General features: G+C 34.1%; 1 protein-coding gene across 9 annotated transcripts in view; it reads right to left on the reverse strand.

The window, feature by feature from the left end:
- Positions 1-8,794: 8,794 nt before the first annotated feature.
- LOC118199303 (uncharacterized) overlaps positions 8,795-18,515 on the reverse strand; it is a 123,590-nt gene continuing 113,869 nt past the window's right edge. For all 9 annotated transcript variants that reach the window (XM_085822326.1, XM_085822325.1, XM_085822321.1 and 6 more), the window contains one exon: positions 8,795-9,034. In XM_085822326.1, the coding sequence (XP_085678452.1) occupies positions 8,925-9,034 (110 nt within the window). In that variant the 3' untranslated portion in view covers positions 8,795-8,924. The remainder of the gene's footprint in view (positions 9,035-18,515) is intronic.

An 18,515-nucleotide genomic window follows, 5' to 3' on the forward strand; every position in this document is an offset into this window, starting at 1 on the left:
ATAAATAATAATGCATAAATGCGAATTAATGCGAATTAAAACCGATAATTATAAATAAATAATAATGGTAAATACGAATTAAAACCGATAATTATAAATAAATAATAATGTTAAATGCGAATTAAAACCGATAATTATAAATAAATAATAATGCATAAATGCGAATTAATGCGAATTAAAACCGATAATTATAAATAAATAATAATGGTAAACGCGAATTAAAACCGATAATTATAAATAAATAATAATGTTAAATGCGAATTAAAACCGATAATTATAAATAAATAATAATGTTAAATGCGAATTAAAACCGATAATTATAAATAAATAATAATGTTAAATGGGAATTAAAACCGATAATTATAAATAAATAATAATGTAATTAATTATTATTTTTATATGTTTTTTTCCCTTTTGCTTTTCATTTCTTACATATATACGGATAATTAAATATAATAAGAAGATTAATTATTATTTTTATGTTTTTCCTTTTGCTTTTCATTTTTTACATATATTGTTCGTAATTGGAGTTTCAATAAAAAAAATTTAAATTCCCTTTTGCTTTTCATTTTTATTTTTAGAATTAAAACGGATAATTAAATAAATGATAAATTATTAATGTAAATAATAAATTAATGTATGTAAATTCGGTGTCTCCTACTTGATCGGAGCGTACGCAAATAAAAAGGCGACCCACCCTTTAAGGAAATGTTCCTCTTTTTGCAATCACAACTCGAAAATTATAAATCAGAGAAGTAACTAGGCAGGATTCTGATACTTAATTTGGAATGAACTTTGCAAGTCATTCCGTAGCGTTTAATTTTTTTCATATCTTGAATCTCTTACTATCATTAAATAAGGAAGAAATTGCAGGTTTAAATGTATAGTTCTCACAATGTAATAAACGACAGTACTTGCAACCTGTGCAGTCGCACGAAGAGGCATGGTTAGGGACAGAAAAAGTTTGGATTTAGAAGTACGATTGACATTACCAAATGGCAAAGTTAAAGGCAGATAGATTTTTTTCTCTGTTATTTACACTAATAAGCGGGAGGGCAAGAACGCCTTTCTAATTGTTATTTTAAATTAAATTTTACAATTTACTTTACTTTTGCTTTTAATTTACTTTCTACAGCATTCAGTACGTGAAACCGTCAATAATAATATAATAATGATAATAATAAATTAATGTATGTAAATTCGGTGTCTCCTACTTGATCGGAGCGTACGCAAATAAAAAGGCGACCCACCCTTTAAGGAAATGTTCCTCTTTTTGCAATCACAACTCGAAAATTATAAATCAGAGAAGTAACTAGGCAGGATTCTGATACTTAATTTGGAATGAACTTTGCAAGTCATTCCGTAGCGTTTAATTTTTTTCATATCTTGAATCTCTTACTATCATTAAATAAGGAAGAAATTACAGGTTTAAATGTATAGTTCTCACAATGTAATAAACGACAGTACTTGCAACCTGTGCAGTCGCACGAAGAGGCATGGTTAGGGACAGAAAAAGTTTGGATTTAGAAGTACGATTGACATTACCAAATGGCAAAGTTAAAGGCAGATAGATTATTTCTCTGTTATTTACACTAATAAGCGGGAGGGCAAGAACGCCTTTCTAATTGTTATTTGAAATTAAATTTTACAATTTACTTTACTTTTGCTTTTAATTTACTTTCTACAGCATTCAGTACGTGAAACCGTCAATAATAATATAATAATGATAATAAAAATGGTATCACACAACTAAAAGTATATACTATTTCGTAAATTTCGATAAATTAATTACTGAAAATATTAAGCATATCAATGGCAGCGTTGGACCTAATAGTTTTAAGTTGCATTTCAACATTTGAAAGAACGCGAATTACATTGCTATTTTCACCACACAAACGAATGGAATATTTCAGAAAAGAATTCTCCCCCGTTATTACAATATTTCAATAATTTTCGCAAATTAAAAAATTTATTTAATACGTTTTAATAATAAATGAAGCGATTTTCACTCATATAATCCCTTTGTACATTACTGTCTTTCATTTCAGAACCACTGCATAACTTTTCTAAGACATAAATAGCTTCCGTTAATATATGTTCCCATACATTATATTTATTTTTTTTTTATATTTTTGTCTTTAATAAATTAATGATAGATAGATAAAAAAATTGATACTGCTTAATTTATAAGCAGCGTAAAAACTGGAAATCTGAGGTCATTAATTTCCGAGACATTAATAGTTTTTCAAGATGCAAATAAAGCAGATAACAATAATCATAAATATTAATGCTCCTAAAATATATCCGCATTTCCTAACTGATTTTTGCTTTTTGATCCACCACAAACCTATTTTCATTAAATGAAGTTTTGCGCATTTCTCTGCAAAGTACGCAAAACTTGTTTCATACAACTTTATTTTAACTAAACGTTATACTTGTTTAGGAAAGTATAAAACAAGTATTTATGTGTACTACTTTTAAAATCCATGTGACAGAGTGTGAGTTCTCATCTTGAAATATACGTTGTGTCGATGAGCTTAACTAGATTTGATAAGGCCAGTCAGTCTCTTGAGACGGTATAGGAGTGAAAACAAACCAGTCCTAAAGTGCTTGAAGGCCACATACGACGGCATTGCAGAATACCCCAGGGAACGGAAAATGAAACAGGTGATTTCACAAGACCAACTCAGCGCCCTGAGACCGTATAGGAGTGAAAAGAAACCAATTCTAAAGAGCTGAACTGAAGGCCAGGTACGAAGAAACTGCAGAACACCCCAGGGCACGAAAAATAAGACCATTTTCCAGCAACGACGCAGGAAACAAATTAATGATCATATCGCGGAGCGCAGTTTGAACAATAATGAGAAGCCCCATTTTAAAAGTGCTCAAGATTTCTACAGTGAGTGGCAACAGTAATGGACCATCCATCAATGGAATACCTTGCAATATGATCATTGACACAGGACCTAATGTTACCACCATTCGGAAAGATAAACTCATTTGGACACCATCCTGTGTTACCCTCCAGACTGCGTCTGATGATGAAATCGACATAGTTGGGAAGCTAAACGTGAACATCGCGTTTGGAAGTGCTACCTACTATCACACGGCATATGTGGCAGATGTTACAGATCCTGGTATACTCGGATTAGACTTACAATGGCAATACCATCTTTCCTTGGACTTCAAAAATAACAGATTGCTTTCAGCATCACAGAACATGACTACTCGTAATCAGAAGGGATCCTCACTTGGAAACGCCGACGCCTTGTCTGAAAGACCCTGCTCAAGAAGCTGCCGAAATCATACTGGGTCGAAGAAAAACACGAGACTTCCTGCTATTCTCCATCCCAGATGCTCTTCGGTCGTGATCTTTGTTTACCTTATGATGTCTTCTTCGGTCGCCCTCCCGATGCGCCTTCATCGCCTGAGGAAGATATTCAAGATCTCCAGGCCCGGTTGCACAGTTGCGCAAGAGAGCGAGTCACCTTGGCGACGGAGAACATGAAGACCCGATAAAACACCAGAACTATTGGACATCGATTCAATGAAGGAGACAAGGTATGGTTGTGAAATCCAACTCGACGGAAAGGACTGTCCGAAACTACAGTCAGCTTTGGATGGTCCGTACACAGTCCTAAACAGGCTGAACGAAGTCGTGGTTCGGATCTGCAAGTCATCGAACTCTAAGCCTAAAGTCGTTCATTATGACAGGTTAGCTCCTTACTATGGCCATAGTACGTAGTGTATATAAGTGCAAATAGTATATGACCAAGGTCCTTCTTGTTTCTAAAATTGTATTTGATTTGACTTGTATTTAGTATTTGATTTATTTTAAATTACTTACTGCAGTTATTGTAATGTAATGTTTATTGTTGCACTGATGCCTTAGTTGTAAGTTTGGCTTCCGTTTCAAGGACGTGCAGTTCTTGAGAAAGGGGCAATGTTATGGTTTTTGTATTTAGTGTTCTTTTTTTCTTTTTGAGTAGAATTGTAATTACATTGCTTCATTTCCCCGTGCAATGTTGCACGCGACGAGTTTTAAGAGAAAGCTACGAAAAAGGAAGAATACAGGAGCACGCACATTTAACATTTAATAAAAAGATTATCTCGTAATTGTACTCTTTTGCTTTCCAGAAACCTCGAGAAAATAAAAATTACCAGAATCTTCTCGTGCATGATTAAAAAGCTTTAAACAGCCGGACAGAAACATCTTAGTTCTGTTGTTTACTTAGTTCTTGTTGTTGATTGTAGCGAATTTACGGTGAGATCGGATTAGCTTTCTCTGCTTTGATTTGTGTTCGATTTAACGTTTTAGTAGTTTATAACTACTGTGAGATATTGTAAAAATATCTCTGAGTAAATTTCACCATTTTGGTTTATTTCTTGGAATAAGAATAAATTTTATTAACTTTTTATTGACTTGTGCATTCAACCCATTACAAACAAGTACGCACGTAACAATATTTTGATTGTCTTTGTTTTTGACTTCTGGAAAGAAAATGACATGGCATTGTGATATTTTTCAACATATTTATCAAATTACATAAAAAAAAATCAGTATTTAGGCGTGAAAAATAATCCAGGAATCTTTTTTAGAAAATCCGTTTGTGCACTCATATGCAACACAAGATCCCATGCTTCAAAAATTTAAAAAAAAAAAAAAAAAAAAAAAAAAAAGAAGGAAAAAAAAAGTTGCAATGACCAGGCACAGCAGTTGCAGTAACATGTCGCCAAGGATTCATGGTTTGAGTAGAACCTTCCCTTTTTCTATTCTAACCTACTTGAGTGGTAGAGTAGTCTCTCATCATTCATCCGTTGTATCAGGAGTTCAGGAGATAGTCAGACAGTACCCTCTTGATATCCTTTCCATTGTAAAGACATCAGGTATTTTGAAAGCAGGAGACGTTAAAGATGAGCAACACCTTCGCCGGGAATCGAACCACGAACCTCTGAAATATGCGCCCAGCTTACAGACCCTCACACCACGAAGGCAGGCGAAATACTTTATATTATATGTGGCGAAATCTTTCATAACTATCATAATTGGGGGCTTTTATCGAAAAAGCCATCCAGCTGATATTGAATAAACTCAGTATAAGCAAAGCTTAAAGCACGTAGCTGCACAATTAAGTAACCAGCGCTCAAACACATGGGTTCGTGATACGAGGTTCTACTGCATTGTTATACAATTTATGTACTTTTAAACCTAAAAAACAAAATTCTCCATAATTTAAATAATAATTAAAATAGCACTGGCCGCCTTCTCTCCTTCTTTACAAGAATATTTTGTCACTAAAAATTTAGAAAAAAATTACGTAACTCAACAATTACCGAATGGTTCCATTGCTGAAAATGTTTTTACCATTGCCTATCTGACATTCATAAATTGCATTTTTTAATGCTACTGTCTAGAATTGAATTAAAAGGTGATTATTTCTTTTGTGATTAATTATTTTCTATAAATATGCTTTGGAAAAGAAAAAAAAAAATTTGCTTTGTTTAAGGTAATAGATTTGTTCACTAATATGACGTTTATTTTCAGATTATATTAGATATTCTGTTCTCTAAAAGTTTATGAATGGAATGTTTCAAGTCATAAGTAAAGGCACAAACAAATGATAAAACAAAATCTGAGCATATTATTAGCAGAGGGATGAATAATTTCATCATTTATTTTGTGGGTTTAATATGTGCAGCATGTTTGGCTGTTCCTTTTTCATTTCTTTCAGCTATTTTTCTCATTCTATCCTGACATATACAAGATATAAAACTTTAGGTGTTCAGTGTTTTGAAAAGTTTGGAGACTGTAATTTAGAAGATAACAGAGCAAAAATAAACTGACATACATGTTACCCACATATTGAATATATGGGAAGAAAATTTATAATTACTTATAAAGTTAATCATTGAAAGTATTATGTCAGGCAAACCTGCCAATTTAGAGGTTTGTTGAGATGAACTATATTTAATATAAATTATATGGAAGGTTTCAGGCTTACAGTCATACTGTATTTAGAACAGTAACAAACAAGAAAATTTGATCTATGAAATCTTCAAAGAAACAATTAGAAATTTTCAATACATACCATAAATTTTCCAAGGAGGTTACAATTAATGGATTAAGCCTTGATTATATGTAAAAATTAAGCCATGAAATGTTATGGTATGTTGTCACAAGCAGATTTCTGGTTGTTTTTGCTTACATTCTACTTGATCTAGTTCTATCAGTCGACACGGAATTTAAAGTGAAAAATGTGAGGCCTTCACTTTACATTCCCTCCATTGAATGAAGAAAAGAAAGCCATACCACAGTATTGAAAAACCGAAGTTACAGAAATGAAGTATAAATCTCGAAATTCCTTGCATTCTTAAATTATGTCTGAAATTACTGAAATATTTGGTAAAAATAAGCTTCCTACTACGAATAATATACTAAAAAATATATGCCTAAACTTAAAAGTTGTGGCAGTCCTTTACATAAATAAGTATACATTCTTGGAAATAATGAAATCTATAACAATTTCATTGAATAACCTAAGAAATCCTTTCAACTGTTATATGGAATGTAGCTAGTCTGTTCCACAAAAGATTCACACATGAATTCCCGATATTATTCTCCAACAAGAACACATGAGTGGTCTACATAAATCTTTACATGCCAGTCAATACACATCTGGATCCATCAACTAATGACATATGCCCCTGAAGGAAATACACGAGGTGGATTCTTGCTTTTAATTAAGGACTCCATTCCTCACTACCTCAATACAAGGCTACAGATCTTAACCAACGAAGCCTTAGCAATCAACTTCATCCCCCCATTTCATACATAGTCACTGTTATCTCCAATACATTCCAAACCATAAGACATGCTTATTTATATGCACAAACTAGACAACACAAACAATCATCATCATTATATGGATATTTTGATGCACATGACAGAGCTTGGAACTGTAATAATTCTTAATTATATGGCAACAAAATTTAAGATTTAGCTTAAAAAGCAACCTTCTTATTGCAGCCCCAGATAACCTAACACATTATAATTCTGGCTGTCAGCTCTTTGGAATTCCTCCTGCTAAGAGTACTCAACACTCCACTTTATATCAATAGCAGAAGTGTGACAATAACCCAGTTACCATGGAATCCATTGTCAGTTACTAGCTGGGCTGGCTATGCAAAAGCTCTCAGCCACACTCAGTACACTTTCCCCACAATACACCAAAGGATCTGCAGTTTGCATTATACAATAATAAGGAAGCTTCAGCAGCTACATGCATTAAATATTCTGCTACTTATGATTTGATTGAAAGAATCATACCAGGAAAGTATTACAAAGAACTCTTCTGTGGACAATGAAAGACTGATGAATAACCTAAATCTGAGGTCAAGACCCTTATTAAAAATCAAGAACAATTTGACAGAATTAGATACTTAGAGTCACTTCCCAGGGAGATAATTTTATCTGGAATGCTATTATTAAGCACAAAATGCTAAACAAATATTCCATCTTTTAAAAGTTTTAATGGAATTGCATAGACTGGAATTAACAAAGCTGAGTCATTTGCTGATGCTATACTTCTCGGTTCAGCATCAACAACATTTCCCAACCTCAAACAGAAAAACTCATCATTACAACTGTTATACAATTCTTTATGATCGAATGCAAATAATATTCTCCCAGTTATGCCCTCAGAGTTACTGCGATATATCTAGAAACATAAAATTATGGAAAGGCGAGGACAGGACAAAATTACATTAGCAAATAACTCTACTTCTTACAATAACAATGATAAAATCACGGTAATTCATGAATGGATTCAATTTAAATATTAGTTTCTAACTCTACTAATTATAGAAGTTATTCTTATTAATCATTTAAACAGAAAAAATTTACAAAATTTAAACTCGTATGATAGAGATTATATTGGAATACAACAAGGTAATTAGAAGCTTCAGAATTCAGGGTTTAAAGTACAAAAAACAAAGGAACTAAAATCAAGAAAAGTAAGCTCATTTCATACTTCTCCCTCCATCAGATTTTACATTTCATAGAGAAAATTATGAATTCCAATAAGACATTCATTAGGGATTTCCCATGTCCATAAACATTCATTGGAATGCCCTAACATATAATACGGTGCTCATTCATTGTTATAGTATTCATCAGTTATGTATTTCAGGAGGTATCAACAGCTAATATCACTCCATGCATACTGAAGTTAGCATGGAGTCACTTTTTTTGGCTTCCCTGGTGAGGTTTAAGCTTTATAACTCCTTCATGTTTCTATTTCATCTTTAAATCACCTACTATTGCACATAGTACCTGAAACTTGCCAGAAATCTTATGGACAGAATAATCAAATCAACAGATACTAATTATATTCTTTTCAGCCCAGCTCAGCTCTTATTGTTTACCCATTTTGATAGCTTTAATTAGAATACATTTCCACCAAGGTCTACATGGTCATTTTAAAAGTACATAACAAGCAACAGTAATATGCACACAATTTTGCTTTCCTTTCAGGGAACATCCAATCATTAATGGCATAGTGTGCAAGCATTTTGAGCAAAAATAATTAATGGATAATGCTTCTTCAAGCAGGAAAAATATTCTGCACTTCTTCAAGGAGCAAACACATTTTGGGCAGAATGTCTTTAATTTTTGAAGAACAGTGACCCTTCACAGTCTCTCTTAAAACAGTTAGCTTTAATACATACCAATATGAAATTGAATTTTATCGAGTTTTAAATCTCTTATTTTAGTTTAAGATGAATTATTATGCAGTTATATAAAATGTATATTAATCAAATATTTATTGATAAAAATATAAATATTCAATAATCAGCATTAAACAAAAAATTCAAAGCTTGGACAAACATTTTAAATGCCAGTTTCACAAAAACCAAATAAATAGTTATTCAACTAAGCCAACAGTCGCAGTAGTGTCAGATATATCTTCAACTTGATCTTCTGAATCAAATTCACTCATATCTTCTTGAAAATCCCATAAATCATGAATTAAATCTAAAAGAAATACCAGAAAATATACAGGTAAAATAAATATGTTAAAAATATAAAAAGACTATTTCAAAGCAAAATAAATAAATAAATAAATAATAATAAATGAAATGAAGATAGAAAACCTTCATTTTAAAAGGGAATTTAAATTTCTTTAAAACTTTTATCACAGTTACTGGTTAGTTTGGATTATTTGACTATGACAAAGCACTTGAGGACTATATTCCTAAGGGAAGGAATGCCTTCATGGAAGACTTTCTAAGGGTACATGCTAGACATGGGGAAAACCACAAAAACACCCATGCAGCCAGCCTATTCACTTGGAATCAAGCACAAGTCAAATTATCCGTTATTCAGTTAGTTTACCGCTTGGTCATTGGTAGGCTCGATACAGTTAATGAAAGCAAAAGAAAAAGGCAACCAGTATAAAATCGTAATTTAAATTTTATCAAATTTTCCCTTATCTTTTATGGATTGATAAGTTTATGATAAATATTGCAGAAGTACTTCCTTTTTTTATTGAAGACATTTAAGTTCTTACTAGTAATTTACTTATTATTTTAAGTTCCTAAATGAAATAAATTACTAAAATTACACTACTGCTCTTTAGATTTTCAAATAATAATATTAACTTTTTTTTTTTAATTAGCTGACATAAATCATCTAAACTTAATACTTTGTCAGAATGACTCTTCTTCTATGCAAGCATATAATAAACTTCTCCTTTACTGACAGTAAATAATGGATATAAAGCACAAACAATGTGCCATTTTTCAGTTACTGATAAAAGACACCCAAAGTTGACAGGATATGTACTTAGATGACATCCTTGGCAAAAGTGACATGGACAGATGGATGAAGGAATTTCAAAAGGGTATAACCAGCATTGATAAAAAACCCCGAGGAGGAAGACCATCAAGGACATATGAAATTTTTGAAAGAGAATCCGAGAGTTGGGTTCAGCAATGGTGTTAAAGCATATCTTGTAATACATTCAAAAGCTCGTCAGGACTTCGGCGATTCCGGATTATAGATCATCAGTTTAAATCTGGTAAGATGGCATGCAGAAATTATGAAATTAAAAATATGAAACCGTAATTTATGAAATAAAGAACAATTGTGATCTAAAGGGTCCCAAAATTTACAAAAAATAAAAATAATAATAATAAAAAAAATATAATGTTGTAATTAAAAAAAATATAATAATAAAAAAAAATAATAAAAAATAATGTTGAAAATATTTACTTTTGCACCCCATGTTAAAACTGACCATAAACTAACAGTTTTAAACAAATATATTCGTAATTTGTTTCTATAGCAACCTAAAAGTGTCAGCTGCTAAATCTCAAAAGAAAAAGAAATTATAAGATTGACTAAAGAATAACAAAATGATACATAGCACTATCTATTTATGCAAACTGAAATTAATTTTTTGTGACCCAATATTTGTTAATGTTACACTCTTATCATCCAACACACTCAGTGAAGCAGGAAATAGGACTTATCTGACCATAATAATAGTCTCTTGGGAGATTTTTGAAATTTGCAGCCCCTATGTCTAAGATAAGGCACAATGTGCAATGATCGTACTGATATCAATTTCTGTAACTTAGGCTTTACAAAATGTGATTCTTAAACACATTTTCTTATGTGGTTCTAGTTCCAGTATTTAGCTTAGATGTAATCTGAACTACTATTGACTTTTGGCTAATGTCTGCATACCTAGAAGTGTATGCTAATTCTGGACATGACACCATTAATTTTATTTGCTAGTAAATTATTGGTAACACTTACCAATAATGTACCTGCAGTAAATAAATGAAGCTAACCTTGAGAACTATAACACTTTCCCTATTTTAAAGACAATGATTTATATACTGTGTGAGAGCAACACACAACTAAATGATGATGACTAAAGTTACAACATTTATCTATTTTAATCACCTATTTTCATCACCATTAATTTTTAGCTATCTATTGGGTTGCAACTAAATAATTGCAAATTTTAAATAAGAAGGAAAATTCAAAATTTTTACTTGAAAATATAACTTTATTACATTAGGTATTGTCCATTTTTATCAATGACCGTTTGCCATCTTTAAGGTTCTAATTTTTTGTCAGGTGGGGAAAAAAGAGAGAGAGATTTAATTTAGTTCTTTGCTCACAAATAAATAACTGAATTAAACCCATCATGAAAAATTTTACCATTTAAGGAGTTCTGAATGGAATGAAATAAATGGAAATCTGAAGGTGTAAGGTCAGGGATATATGGTGAATGTGACAACACATCCCAATCTAGCCCAATAATTTTGATGAGTGATCAAAGAAATGTAGGGCTTTGCACTGTCATGTTCGAAAACAACACCTTTATCATTTTCTTGAACTGCATCACTCAGTTTAATGAGTTGTTGAATGCAGGTGTTTGAATTGTTTGGTTTCTTGGTAAAATTTCAAAGTGCAGAGTTTCTTTATAATCCCACCAAAACTGACAGCATGACCTTTTTTTAATGAATCTCAGCTTTTGATGTTGTCTGGGCTAATTCATCCTGCTTCACCCATTATCTTCTTTAATACATTATCCACTTTGTAACCAGTAATCAATCATTCAAAATCGACCAATTTGCAATTAAAAAGTGAATTGCAGATGGTAATACATTGCATCAAATAAATTTCTTTAAGAGGGACCCATAAATCAAAATTCTTAACATTGCCAAACTATTTATTTTTTTTAAATGCATATATGCACTAAGGTTCTCTGTTATCTTTTCTGTTCTGCTATGACGATCTAAATGAATAATGGCTTGATATGGCTCTACCTCATTGATATGATGATATGATTGATATATCATCTTGATATGGATTGCTTATTTTGAGTGAAAATTCTCCAGAACAAAATTTACCAAACCAAATTTACCAAGCCTTTCTTTGAGGCTTCATTCCCATATATGCCAGGATATAATTTCTTGCATACTTGTGATGTGTTCCTACTTTTTTGGAAATAATACAATAGAATATGTCTGAAACACAAGTTTTGTTCTTCCATTCTTAAATTGAGATAATTAAAATAAATAACTAATTGATATAATTTTCTTACTAAGTAAAGGTGCAAGTCCAAACAACAAGAAAACAGTACAGATTAGTTGCTTTGAACATGCTAACAGAATAAAAGAATGCACTATTTTTGCTACTTGCAATAAACTTTTAACAGTCTCATGTGTTACTCACTTTTACAGCCTGCATTTTATTACTCTAGATTCTACTCTGCTCAGTAATATAGAGTGCAATAAAAATACCTTTACCAATAAATACCAATAATTCTTTACCAATAAAAATACCGTTTTGTAGCTCAAAATGAAGCTTCCATTTGACTTCTACAGTACCACACATACACTCTTCGACCAAAAAAAAAAAAAAAAAAAAAAAAAAAAAAAAAGACGCACTGAGAAGATATAATGCAAATTGGACATTGGACACAAATTGATATGCATACAGGTTTCGATGGAAAATGCAAAATTTTACATTTTGACTGCCAATGAATGAATGGTTGTCACTACAGCGCATCAGATCTGCACAACTGGCAGGATACTTAAGAGGAGAAATTACGATTCCAGGTCATAAATTCTACACGAATTTCATTCCATGTATTCTGGTAGACAGTACCTATGCCTCGCATACAGGTGCGCGACCAATATGCGCAGACGTCAGAATTTGAGAAAGGTCATGTAGTTGGGCTCAAAGAAGTCAGTTGGTCTTATCGGTGAATAGCTTGACATTTGAGCAGGAGCGATGCCACTATTAGACAATGTTGGCAGCAATGGGTGAACCATGGCCGCACATAGCGTTAAGAAGGAAGCCGTAGGCCTAGAGAAATGACAGAACGTGAAGACCGAGCAATCACTACAGCGGCACTCACAGCTCCAGATGCATCATTATCATCGATTGTATGTGCAACTAGTGCTTCAGTGACCACTCACATAGACAGCTCACAGAAAGGGGGCTGAGGTCACGGCACCCTTTGCATCAACTACCATTGGCCCTCTGTACAACGTCAAGCCCGTTTGCAGTGGTGTCGGGCTCTTTCGCACTGGAACGTCACTGACGTTCATATGCAATATGACTGGAGTATTCATCATTATGCAATATGACTGGAGTAGAATAGTCTTCAGTGATGAGTTCTGCTTTGAATGAGCCTCGATGACCAGTGAAGGCGAGTCTGGAGACGCCCCGGACAGCGGTGTGATACCAACCTGACTGTCTTCTGGCAGACAGGCCGACAGCCAGCAGTGATGGTCTGGGGTGCCATTTCATTTTATACAATTATAAAATGAATGGACCCCTTTGGTTGTTATCCATTACAACCTTACAGCACAGCGATACATTGACGAAGTTCTAAGGCCCGTTGTGTTGCCCTTCATGTCACGCCACCCTGGGTTTACATTTCAGTAAGATAATGCCCGCACCCACACTGCACATGTTTCTGCTGCTTGCCAAACATTACCTTGGCCAGCAAGGTCGCCGCATCTCTCTCCTATTGAGCACGTTTGGAGCATTATGGGCAGGGCCCTTCAACCAGCTCAGGATGTTGACGATCTAACACGTCAGTTGGACAGAATTTGTCACGATATCCTTCAGGAGGACATCCGCAACCTCTATTAATGGATGCCAAGCCGAATAACTACTTGCATAAGGGCCAGAGGTGGACAAACATGTTACTGATTTTTTCACTTTGCGAAGCTCTATCACTTCAATAAATCATCCAATTTTTCTCAAACTGTAATTATTTGTTTTTCTGTACATGTACATCACTTCTACTGATTTTCGTCCCATTCGAATAACTCCTTCTTGGTGCATCTTTCCCCCCTCTAAGAGTGTACTTTATTTATGTTAACCAATTCCTGTTGCTAATTGTTGGTTTCTTGATGAAGAAATATTTGCAAAGAGTGATTGTAAAACGCAGTTCATTTAGAGTAACTAATAATTATGCAATATGGCAAAATATTGCTAACAAAAATTTTAAAGATTTCTTCTGCAACATGTTAGGCAGAAAACAGTCGGATACGAAATGGAACCCACATAAAAAATTTCGATAGAAAAATAACTAATTCTCTCTCATTATACCAGCAATAACGGCTTACAGATTTTAATGAGTTTAGTCTTTCTAATTAAATGGTCGTAAAGTTCTAGTTCCATCCAATATTTCATCTATATTCAATTTTAGGCGATTAAATGTGGTAAAAAATTGATCACAATTGATCAAAAATCAATAACGCAAACAAACACATAAAAAAACATTCTTCTTTATATATGTTAAAACTTACAAATTTTTTATTTACAAACTCTATGATTTGAAAGCGAGCAAGTAGCAACACTTTTCGAAACAAAGGATTTTTATCTCCAACGTGTAAGACTGTTGCCACTCAGAAAAATGAGTGTGAAAATTAGTGTTTTCAGAGTTTTAATATTGGTTGCTTAAAGTTGTGCCAATATGGAAACAGTTTAAATGGCTTCCTATGAATTTTTCGAATCGGGAATATTGTGTTTAATGTTTGGTAATGCTATTTTTATTTCATTGTAAATCTTAGAAATTTTTTATTAACAAACTCTATGATTTGAAAGCGAGAAGTGGCAACACTTCTCAATATAAAGCAGATTTTTATCTTCAGAGTATGAGACTGTTGCCACTTGGAAAATTAGCGTTTTCAGAGTTTTTAATTAATATTTCCGAGTTTAGCTATTTTTGGAAAAAAGTGGATGTCGACCTTTCCCAGAACCCAGAAAAGAATTATAGAAAGTTTTGTGATGACAGCTATAGCAGTCACTGAGTGTATTGTGAACAAACACTCAGACATTGTCCTTTATATATATAGATATACACTATGGGACCTACACATTATGGCCATAGTAAGGAGCTAGAAGGTCACAACAAACGTCTTTAGGCTTAGAATTTGATGATTTAAGGATCTAAATTATGACGTTCAACCTGCTCAGAACTATGTAAGGACTATCCCATGGTGAATGTAGTTTAGGAGAAAGTCCTTTCCAACAAACTGGATCCTAAAACCACTTTTTGTCACCATCATTGAATCGATGTCTAGTAGCTCTCATGTGGTATCAGGTCTTCATCTTCTCCATCCCCAAGCTGACTCACTCTCGTACAAAACTGTGCATCATTTCAAAGCTGAAGGTCATGACTGAGGAGCATCTGGGATGGGGAATAGCTAGTAGTGTCATGGAAAACACTGCAATTGGTTCGATTAAACCCCTCTATCATACTGTCTGACTGTGGATGGAAAGGTGTCATTTGGGTTTTGTCCATGTTGAGTAATTTACAGACTTCTTTAAAGTTTCTTCTTTGATTGGAATGTAATTGAAGAGGCACTTCAAAACCTAGAAACTGAGTTCTGCTTTATTACCTCTGCTAGCGTGATAGCCTGTTGATCACAGATAGAATACACTTCAGGTCACTTTGTAAAGAAGTCACTGACAATGAGAATATATTTGTTGCATTCAGCAGATTGTGGCAGAAGTCTCAGTGTTTCTTCAGTATTTAACAAACCACACAAGCATCACAAGACTGGCACCACTTTTAAACATAAGCTCATGCATTAATTCAGTAGAAGCAGTCTCGAGCCCTAAGCAAAGTCTTCATCATTCCGAAGTGGCCTCCTATCAGACTCTTACATAGTTGTTTAAGCAAGTCTGGGATCCGGGATGTTGTAGGTATCAGATGTTCTTGATAAATAACGGTTTAATGTCACCATCTTCTAACTGGTCTTTCCTGACTTTTTTGACACTCCATGGGTATAGGCTATATGATGTTGAAGTTCCTAACTTGATGTATGACCAGATTAAGTAGCTTATATTTCACTTTGACCCTAGAACAATATTAGTTGCTTTTTGGGCAGGGTCTACCAGACAGTACGTTGGCACTACCGTGTGATGACTCCTTCCAATACTAGAAAGTGCTGTCATATTCCTGGAGTTTTTTTTTTTTTTTTTTTTTTTTTTTTTTTTTTTTTTTTTTATCAAAGTGGCTAGTTGGCCTTCAGGATTCTTGAAATTTAAAAGCCGGGTCAACATGATTTATGCATAGGAAGAATGTTCTGCCATAGACATGATGATGAAAATGTTCTATGATTTTTAACTATGGCGAGCAACTCTCTTCTGGTGACATAGTAATTACTCTCTGGTTTAGACATTTGTTCAGTATGCTATGACACATTCTTGACCCTTTATTTCTTGAGACAAAACAGTACCTAAACTCCTACTGCTTGCATCTGTGTCAAGATTAAATGGTTTTTGAAGCTGAGGATACGTCAGTATGGTCACAGATGCTTAAACATACTCAGTTCATTAAATGTATCCTTGAATTTTTTTGTCCACAAGAACTGTCAGTCTGTGAAGTGGTTTAGATGGAAGAAAAGTCTTTCACAAATCTCTGAGGTGTAAAGCCCCAAAAAACTTCTCAGCTGATGGAGATTTTCAAAGCATCACCAATCATTGATTTTCGACACTTTTTCTGGATCTGCACTCACACCTTCGGCAGAGATGACATATCCAGGGTAAGTCACTTTTTGTCTGAACAATTTACTTTTGGTAGGACTTCAGTTTAGATTAGCTCCCTTCAATTTCTGAGACACATTCCTAGTATCTTCTAAATAGTCTTCAAGACTTTTCTCAATGATGATGATGTTATCAAAGTATATCAAACAGGAAGGAAAGGAGAAAATTTCTCGGAAAGGTCTCCATGAGGCATTTGACTGTTGCTAGTGCATTATGTAATACAAACGACATCCCCTTGAACTGCCAAGTTCTTGCCCATAAGTAAATGCAGTCTCTTCTGAGTCATCAGGATGTACTTTTACAACCCCCCTCCCCAATATCCACACTCTTTAAATCAAGTGCTGAATACCAGTTGCTTCCAGATAGAATGACCAGAATGTCATCTATTCTAGGAAAAGGGTAGCTGTCATCATGATGTTGTTTAGACAGTGATAGTCAAGACAAAATCCACTTGAACCAACTTTCTTTCTGAGCAGAATGATGAGAGAGACCCAGGGACTTGCTAAGGGCTTTCTTGCATGTCCTACCTCTTCCTGTTTAGTAACCAGTAGACATCTTTGATGTTATCTGACTGGTGGATTATCTTACTTATCAATTCCATGCTGTGGCATATTGGCTTGACCTATGTCAGAAGATGAGTGGAGAAAAAAATCTCGAAATTCTTGAATGACATGTTTGGCAGCACTCCTTTCTTCATAGCTTAGTTGCACATTCTGCAATATCTCAGATGCTAGGCACTTGAACACAAAGATTGGTAGACTACTGGCTCGTTTAACACAGGCTACTGGAGTACATAGTGTAACCACTTCACCTTTCCTAATGAGTTACGCCTTACCATTTATGTTGGCTGCTCTTACTGGGATGACTGTTCTTTGTAAGTCGACGAGAGTTGAGGCTACAAGTACTCCTGTCAGGGTATTACATTTCTTAGGACATTCTATTAATTTGTACTGGAAATTTCTGTTTTTAATAACTAACCAGGTAGTAAAAATTCCATTCTTGCTGGTACTGTGGTATTGCCTTAAGCTATTGTTCAGTGGATGTATTTATCTCTGATTCCAAATAGGGATACATCCTCAGAGGCAGAATGCAGTTCATTACTTTTAAAGTTCAAGGGGATGAAACGTGTATTTCCTTAAGTGTAATCTGAATATGCAAGGGCCTGTTTCATCAATACCCACATTATCACTGGACTCACTTTGGAGGCTAACGAAGGGCAGCTTTCAAAAGAATTTACCTTCTAAATGTTGAATCAAATCCTTTCAAATAAAGGCAATGTTGACTTTTCTATAGATGGCCATATTGCAAGGAACTCCATTTATATGTCCTATGATGAATTACTACTGCCACTGACTGCAGAAATCTGAAACACTTTAAAGTGCAGCCTCTCAATATCTGATAACCTCCATTCCATGAGATTCCTAATTTGTTTTCAGCCTTAATGTTGGGAGCAGTCTTAGCCTCCGTACACTGCAGTTCCTTTGTACATGGCCTTCACCACTACAATTCCACTAATTTAGTGTCAGCTTGTTGCTACTCCTATTCGAACTCAAGGCACTGACTTGCCTGTTTAAATCATCTACACGAGCACTGGCTCCTGGACATGAGTAGTTCTGTTGACGAGACATTAAGTGAAGCCTGCTACAGTCTTTTAAACACTTCTTCATGAATTGTAGTTCTAATGTGCCAGACAGAGCTTTTGACATCTAGCTTCTGGTTTTTTGCATCCATTTGCATTTGCCACTACAGACAACTGAGTCTTTGACACTTGCCACGAGGTCTTTCCATCACATGCGATAGCTTTAGAGAGGGACGAGAAGACATAGGTAGGAATCTAAAGGCATCAGAAATGTGTCCAGCTGTCACTATGGATTTCTTCAAGATGTAACTTCCTTGGTGACAGCAAAGGAAACTCTGTCATCAA

Source organism: Stegodyphus dumicola, chromosome 8 (genome assembly GCF_044657685.1).
Source record: "Stegodyphus dumicola isolate Sdum_Otavi_A_Nest chromosome 8, ASM4465768v1".
NCBI classification, from domain to species: Eukaryota; Metazoa; Arthropoda; class Arachnida; order Araneae; family Eresidae; genus Stegodyphus; species Stegodyphus dumicola.